The sequence below is a fragment of the Haliotis rubra genome, unplaced genomic scaffold (assembly GCF_003918875.1).
Source record: "Haliotis rubra isolate DU_JTF1 unplaced genomic scaffold, ASM391887v1 Scf45, whole genome shotgun sequence".
NCBI lineage: Eukaryota > Metazoa > Mollusca > Gastropoda > Lepetellida > Haliotidae > Haliotis > Haliotis rubra.
The window spans coordinates 1,677,785-1,686,880 of NW_025767135.1; the positions used below are offsets into that span (position 1 = coordinate 1,677,785).

The 9,096-nt window shown below is 39.3% G+C and overlaps 1 protein-coding gene across 1 annotated transcript; it reads left to right on the plus strand.

The window, feature by feature from the left end:
• The first annotated feature begins 1,283 nt into the window (after window positions 1–1,283).
• LOC124289844 lies at window positions 1,284–7,482 on the plus strand. Its single transcript, XM_046726520.1, has 4 exons — window positions 1,284–2,485; window positions 3,813–3,881; window positions 6,002–6,091; window positions 6,793–7,482. Exons 1-4 carry the CDS (start codon window positions 1,466–1,468, stop codon window positions 6,847–6,849), a joined length of 1,236 nt encoding a protein of 411 aa, XP_046582476.1. The 5' UTR covers window positions 1,284–1,465; the 3' UTR covers window positions 6,850–7,482.
• Window positions 7,483–9,096: the final 1,614 nt, after the last annotated feature.

The following is a 9,096-nucleotide window of genomic DNA, read 5'->3' on the forward strand; positions in this document are numbered from 1 at the left end:
CTCATTGAGGTAATTAAACGAACACGTGTCTCGCTTTCAGAGCCGCGAGACACACGTCTGGCCCGTTTGAACATTTACACTCGCTCTGACCTGCGCATGTGCACTCGCATTCTCATGTGACCAAGGCACGTGACTGGTTGATAGAATAACATGTTAGTTCAAATAGTACATAGCAGACAACCTGACTTTTATTTTTCATATTTCGACATGGTTTTGGCGAGCTTTGTCTACAACTACCAGCGACCAAAGTGATGGCTCAAACCCTGCTGGGGTTCATGCAGGAAGCATAGGTACTGTAACTCCCTCCCTATGACCCCCACTGAGCTGGTCTTAGCTTTGCTTGCTGGTGGTCTATAGCTCATATTTTAATGCTATAAACTATAATATTGATCTTTATGTTAAATAGACTGTTTTGATATTTGAAATCGTTACTTTTTAGACTCAAATTGTAATATTTTGCAATGTTTTAATGTCATTTGTGACAGATAATTCATATATTTAACAAAACTCTTCTCGTCACTATATAACTGCAATATTGATGATGTAACGTCAAATTTGAATTTATAACTCATCCTATATCAACGTGTTTCAGTCGACTACATTTTCCCTTTAAACCTTCCCAGTCACACAGCATACATTGATTGTAATAGAAATAGCATAGACAACATTATAACCAATCTCCTGTGTATGAATGATACATAATTGAATATACCAGTGTATATAAGTAGGTAAAATATCGTTTACGAATTTGAACGCCTTCAGTACAACCACGTGTCAAATTCTTCTAGGACGGAATCACCAGTTCATAATAGGTCCACAGTACTTCACAAATACACACTCATCTCCCTTTCGGAAAAGTGTACTGGCAATGTATCAATAATTCGAGATATATAATTGTAGTTTGTATGTTGCAATTGTAATGCTAACAGCAGTTCGGGTAGGGAACATAATCAATGGTCTCACAATGTCAACGGATACATTGAAAATAATAGAATGAGTCTCATCTATTTACAATCGATCATTGAAGGTAACAAATGATATTATTGGTGTATTAGAATGGTGACCCTTTCGTTATACGTGCTAGACCATAATAACTTAGAACAATGTCCCAACGAGAATGGTCATTGTTGACTTAATGGGGATCGAAGCTGATTGAAGTATTCCCAGGTGTATTGTTTGCTGGGCTTCGATTCGTTATACGATGGGTCGTATTTCTGATAATAGACGAGGGATGTCCGTTCAACAATGAATATTGAATACACCTCCCTTGTCAGGATGACAAAGCAACGTGAAACTGGATAAAAGCGACTGTACTGGTGGCTTGTTTTTCCACTGATAGCAATAACGCTTGCAGGTTGGTGAAGCTAAGTGCATTGATGAAGTGATTACGGATTGCATGGAAGAGTCGCATTTCCGCTTCTGATCGGAACATAACTGTCTTGTTTTGTCTGCACAGGCATCAAAGATGAACAAGGGAACCGTTACACAAACTGGTCGAAATAAAGAAAGGGAAAATGATCCTTTCACATCCATTGAGGACAGACTAAAACCGCTTTTACTGTCAATGAAAATAATGGGGATTTACTTCGATCCAACACAAGCGAAAAACAAAGTGGAACCATCGGAAACATATGCCTCCAAGACCAACCCACCAGGATGGTGGCGCTCCATCAACCGTCTCTACTGTTATACCGTTCTCCTCTTACTGTGGTTCAACTTTGGCCGATGTGCAGTTGGGGTGTTCCCTCTTGATGAGGGTTTGCCACTACGGATTATTCTAACGACATGGGTGTTGCTTTGTGCTCTCAGTGCTGCTATCATAGTCGCTGCATGTCAGAAACTTACACACTTTCGTTCCTTCTACAAGCATTGGGATTCCGTGTTCCAGTGTCCTTCAACAAACAACATGGGCTGTGGTTCTAAATTTCCAGCACAATATTTGAAACTTGGTACAGCAACGGGATGGTTTCTCGGTACTTTCAACGTTGCCGCTCTCTGTACCATCATGTTTTACGATTTACCCATATCACCGGTTTACCTTAAAGCTTTTGCCCGACCATTCCCAGAGTCCAAATGGGTGATCATCTTCAACATAGTCCTACACATGTTTCAATCGGGTGTCTGGCTTTTTCCGATTATTTTTATTAGCATAATTGCTCGAGTCATTCGAGCACAGTTCTTACAGTTAGCAAAAATCTTATCAAGACAGATCCAGGAAGCAGATGGACACTTCCCCGATCAGCTGACAGAACTGAGATTTCACTACACCCAACTGTGCCAGGCTGTGGATATCGTAAATAGAAGCTTCAAATGGCTTCTTGGAGTGCGTTTCATTCTTGACATATTTCTTGCCTGTTTTGTTTGCTACCAAATAATCAACGGACCACTGGATATTTTCGTCATCGCCGTTAATGTGTTCTGGCTTGGAGGTAGTGTTATGTGCACCCTTGTGTCAGCAATGTGCAGCTCCGGTGTCCATGATGCAGTAAGTGACCATTTTCAGTTGTAACGAGTCCAGCCGTTACATTATTTGATACATGGGGGTTTGATATAGGTGGGTGGGATATGGATCCAGTGATTGGGTTGAGGCCGTTTTGGGGTTGAGGTGGGGTTTGAGATCCTAGTGTACTATGGTGATGAAGTTCAGTGTGTTGAGTCTCAAGCAAGAAAACAGTTGGCAGGTTGACATTCGCTCTGATTATGTTTCTTGTTTTGTTAATGCTAGAAGGTGCTGGTGGTTTCACGAAAGTGCAAAAGTCAGCACCAACTGTGAATCACGTCATCATGTTGACCATCTTTGTCCACGTAGTTCCATGTTCTGAAGATGGTGGGAAGTCTTGGCCCATGAGCCTTTGACTTCTTTAGTAAACCCAGGTTTACTAGGTCTAGGGTGTGAGCATTCGCAGTAGCATTTCTTTACCCATAAAAAGTCAAAGCGTAATACACTTTCATAAAAGCTGCTCACGAAACCTACCCGAGACAATCAATGGGAGTTTTGGGGCCAGCCATATGGGTCTCTGTTTGCTCGATAAAGATAGCTTTGTCGATTCTACTATGCACCAAAATGAGTTGGCAGGCTTTGATCATGGTCAATGCAGATATATACAGATGCAATGGTGCTTGCTGGTAGGTGAATTTCATGAGTGTCATTGGTGAAAGTGAACTGTCGCACTTAATCATTTTATCTGAACATACCTAGCTTGTTTTCCCCGCACAATGCGTGCTTATCAGTCTCAAAAATGACTGCTTTCTATCATAAATACAGACTTCACATGAAGTTCCGGAACATGTTATTCTTCTTATGTTTCTCGAATGTTTTGTTCCCTCTCAAATTATCAACGAACCGTCAGCCCTTTTACCTCGGAACTAATTGTCCTAGCAGTTGATGTGTTCTGGCTTGGAGGTAGTGTTATGTGCATCCTTGAATTAGCAATAAGCTGTTCATTATACAGTAAGTGTTCTCAAAAATCACTGATCGTCAGGTTATATTTTATTTAATGCTGAATGTGTGAGAAATTATTTTTACAGGATTATTTGTTCTCCCGTTAACAGAAAACAAAATGTATGCATTGAATTGTTGAATATGTCGTCTTACACAAGATTCCCACTACGCTGTTTCTTGGGTATCGTTGTCTTACGTACCAGCCCTCATATGTTAGGAGAGGTATTTTGTTGACCTATCCAAAGATAGAGTAGAGATGTTGGTAAACCGTGTATATCACGCACCACTTAACAAGTTGCATGGCTGAACCTGTGTGTTGGTACTCACTGAAGTGTCAGGTTGTTCTTATACGTGTAAGCTCTATTTTCAGGCTCATTCCCTTTTGGATGACATATTCAGTATCGGAACACAGGATGTTACTGTTGAGCAGCTGGGACAGGTACGTTACCATTTAGGTACCACGTTTTAGTATCGTCTTCAACAGCCTTTATGATAGCAGAGGGATTGTCTTAATTTGACACATCAATGACGATGACACATAATGTCGAAACAATATCTGATGCCATTTCTTTCTTTGACAATATATGCACATGGCTTTTTTCCAGGTGAAGTATTGACTTGCATGTGCCCTTGCATGTGGTTTTACGTGTGCCATCGGTCGGGTACAATACGCATATCTTTTGGCAACCATCTGGTATCATCACCGTATGATGTATAATCACATACTCATGATATATACTGAATTGTACCATGAGCTTCGTATTCATGGACTATTAAGCAAATGCATATCTCTCTCATGCGAAATATGATACTTACACCATACCAAACACCTTTTGTCTGTCGTTTAAGGCCGCACTGGGCAATATATACCAGTGTAGGAATAAAATCACACACACACACACGCACTATGTGAACGAACTAACCGGTTAGTCACACCAGCGATATTTCAGCCATATCGTGACTAAAAGAGTTTTGAATATATGATGAATGCAGAGTTGGATTATATAAACCTGTCGACGAAGGGCAGTAAAAGTCACAAGAACATGACAAATTTTGATATAAAACGAGTGTTTAAATCTAAAATGTTCTTACTATTAACACAATACAATATAAAAACAGGCTGTAGATCGCCAAAAACTGAAAGTAGATCACCATACTAGGGGCCATAGGAACTTACAGTGCTTTTGCTACCTGTATGGACCCTAGCTGGATTTACATCATCCCTTAAGTCGTTGGCGATTGTATTCCAGTTTAGCCAAACATTAAAAGAGCACATATTCTAAGACTAAAAACATGTAGTATGAAAACATCTTTTAATGAAGGGGGACTTACGTACCCTGCCAGATGGGGACAATCATTTTACGCTACTTCAAACTCCCTTTGAAGGTATTGCCCTTCTGTCAAAGTTTCTTTCTAACATTTAAAATTCATCTATTAATTACAAAACAAAATAAAAATTTATCAATTAAATCAATTTCTTTTTTAAACAACAATAATTAAACAAACGTGTACATTATTAAAAAGATCCTTCATCGTTTTTACATTGAAATAGTTGTCCCTTGTAATGGAAAAATCAACACAGTCAAGCAGGACATGCTTGACCGTGATTCTTAATTTCATCACTGGGGATATAAAACGGAGGATCCTCACCTTTCAATGAATATTCATGAGCGTATCTGCTGAAGCTAATACGACATCGCCGTATAATGACCTCTTCAAATCTGGACTGACAACCCAAGTAGGTGTAACCAATAGTTGGTTTAACTGCATGTAATGAATTGATGCCTACTTGAGTGTCCTACCTCTTTTGCATTAGATCACTTATATGAGATGTAATGACAGCTTTGTAATCAGAGTATGGGATCGGAAGTGGTGTCACAGATGTGTTGAGTGCTGCCTTAGCAGCAAAATCGGCCACTGTGTTACCAGAGATTCCCTAATGACTTTGTAACCAACAGAAGACGATGTCGTATTGGCCAGTGGCAAGATCATTATATAATTCAATTATTTTGATTAAAAGTTGATCTTTGCAAGTGGGATGTTTTATAGCCTGAAGACACGAAAGAAAATATTATATATTGTTTACATTTAGGGTGTTTTTTTAATATATTTAAGCGCTGTTTATATGGCATTTGTCTCGACAGTGAAAATAGAGCTATCGTCTGGTAATCTGGATCCAATGACAGTGGCACAAGCCACTGCGCCACCCTCCTTCTGTAAATAAGGATTTGTATGTATTATAGTTCCTTTTCAATATATTAAATTCTTGTTTTAGGTTTTATTCTTATTTCCTAGAGGCGGAATAAGAAATGACTTCTTCTTGTACAGATCCTCATAAAGAGGATTAAAAACATAGTTAAATGCAGGGTTAGACTCGTTAGAATATAGTTTTGTTATATACTGTAAGGACAATTGTATACGGTTTTGGTTAAGTGATGGCTCATCGATCTCGGCGTACAGACTGTCAATAGTTTCTATTTGAGAATCTCCGTAATCATCCCGAGCTGAAATTATGCAAATGGAGCAACTATATTTACTTTGTTATCACTCTTCTTGCAGCTTAACCTGTTTCTATCCAAGTTGACAGGCACATCCGTTGGGTTTACAGCTATTGACTTCTTTGTCATCACTAAAGAGTTCATTCTCACCGTAAGTATGGCTTGGTGACAATGCAAACATTGCTTATTGGTATCGTCAGCTCACAATGACATATCATCGGAGCCGTGCCACAGGCTGCATCCACCTGACCAGCAAATTTGTGGTCCGGAATTATTCTGACCGAATCCCGTAAAGGTTTATAACCCTGAGTGGGTTTGGCATACTCTAATTTGAATAGTATTTTACTAATATGAGGCTGAATGAGGAATACAGTATGTAAAAGATGGTATCACCTGTAAATGATGCCTCATGACACAGCATGACACCACTACCATCAAGTTGAACGACTGTGCTAAAGTTTGCTGATGGACAGTTCAGGAATTTCAATAGTTTTCATAGAAATATTTTTAAACTACTTCTTTAAGATCTTCACCTTTTCTGTCAGAAAACAGTCAAAACGAGCAGTTTAATGTGTTCTTCACAAGGCATACAACTGCAAACTTCACCGTGCTGCATTAGTAAATAATATAAAACAAAAACAGGATCCATTGCTGAGATGTTTGTTTCAGAGTTTAAAAAAGAGTATTATGGATCATATAAACACCGTACATCGTTATAAACACAACGAATTATCGACATTTCCTCCTGTGTCAGCAAACTGAACAGTGTAATGAACAAATAACATTTTCAGTTCCACCATCAATATTCTGTACAGAGTTGTCGTTGATACTTCTGTGTGTCTCCTGTTTCAGCTGAGTGGACTGTTCATGACCTACTTCTTCCTCCTGCTCCAGTTCAAGATAGCCTGAGTCGAGGTGAACACACAGAGGTGATGACAACACTAGAACTGTCATCCCAATGTATGTGAATGAATGTCGTGTTCAAATATTTGAAGGTTGTGGGTTTGTCACGACACAACAGTCCCAGGTGTTCAATGTCTTGCTATGTCCTCTTACGAGAGCGGTTGTAACAGGACTGTGTATGTAACTTGCCAGCCGCCCTGCGCCTTAGTCTTACAGCAGAAACCACGCCAGCTTATGGGGCGTCGGAAAAAGGTACAGACTGTCCACACATCCTCAGGAACCGCATAGGTTGGGATCTGCAGTGTTGCATTCAGTGTTGCAAGTGATGTTGCACTCAGATGTAGTGGTGTACTCAATAGTCCTGTACCTTCTGATTGCATTGGGCATAACGATGATTGTATGTCAATTTAGTGTGTGTAATGAATAATGTTTAATATTTTACCTGTAGCATGGATCATTTTTTCAGATATGTTCTCATTATGGGGTATTTGCGCAAGCCAAAGACGATATACAATGCTTATATTCAACTGTCATAAAACATGTTACGTTTTCATTGTTAGGTTGGGGGTATCGTTTCATATTTCGTGTGAAAAATAGTGCGGAGGATCAAATGAAAATAAAAGTGATGTAGTGTCAGTATATGTTGTTATGTGGTGACTGGTTCAACAATCTGGAGACATGGCTGATTATACAATACACTACGGTACAAATACGAATGCTGGATATGACAGTAAAAGAAACGCTGGTGTAAGGATTGTCATGATGGTTCCTGCTCAACAGGTTATACTTTTTCGAAATAGGCAGACCGCAGGACAAACATTTTGTTTATATCTTTTTGCAATGAGGCAATAGTGTTGTTATAATTTTGCACAAAACGTGGACTGATCGATTACTTTTATCTAATTTTGTATAGCTATTGGCAATGTATTTTTACCTGTTTCCTTTCTCAATTTTTAAAAACAAAATTGTTGGTTTGGGTTACCGGTACAGTGGACGAGTTAAATGACGATTGTACTACGTTTAAATGCCTGGTATTCATTAAAATGCTCCCAGTGATGTGGAACGTACATGGAGGAAAAGGTGCGTGCTCACGGTGCGACCAACAGCAATAACTTGTAGCTCTACGGTTTCTAGCGATAAAGGTGGTAACGACTTTCATTGTAGAGTAGTTTTTAGACTGATCTTATGACGTAGATTCGCCAACATGGATTCATCGAGTGAAGAGTGAGTGAGGATTATAGACACATCGGCAGTATTTCTTCCATATCATGACAAGTTAAACATAATATTAAATTATAGAAAGGTCTCATACAAACTACACTATCAGTGTTTAAAACTAGTATGTAACCATAATAATATATCTTCATACTTAACAATACGATATGACCGCCTCCCGGAGAGCGGAAGGTCGCGGGTTCGATCCCCGACCGCGTCATACCAAAAGACGTTAAAATATGGTACTTGTTGGTCTCTGCCTGGCGCTCGGCATTAATGGGTACAACGAGGACTGGTCGGCTCGGAGTCAGTATAATGTTTCTGAGTGGGGTATTCATGCTTCACTGCGACATGGTATCTCAGTGGGCTAGCACTATAAAACCAGCTTAAGTCTGGGCTAGTACAAGCAGCCGCACATACACATACACACGCATGCACGTCGTCATATGAGCGAAATATTCTCAAGCACGACGTTAACCCAATTTCACCTCACCTCACTAACAATACGATATAAATGAACTATAGATCACCATACAACGGATACCTTACAGAACCCAGCAGGATTTACAACATCCACATCTGAGTAAAAATGTTCGAACAGACGAATTCCAGTTTTCATTTCCAGGATGAATGAAAATAGTTTTGGCTAAGGATAACCCACACCAAGAACTAATTTACAGAATTGTGAAGGTCCCGATATTTCTGCGTGCACGATAACGTTCAATTTGAACATCAAATATCTTAAATAGCGTATAATCATGTATCGCTTTAAATCGGCATATACATTTCTTGAGACTATGTGTAGGCTTTTCTGCTTGTCTACAAAGTACTTCCCATGCTCTGGAGAATATATGTCTGCATATAAACGTAATTTTGAGGTATTAGTAACAAGGCATAGTTTCTAATTATTCGAATCCAATAATCCATTTTTCACATGTTGCAACTTTTCCGCCTTTCTTAACCAATCTGTGTTGTAAGTCCCAATATCTGCAAATTATAACACTATCCACACGAATGTCGACATCATCAGCAAATAAA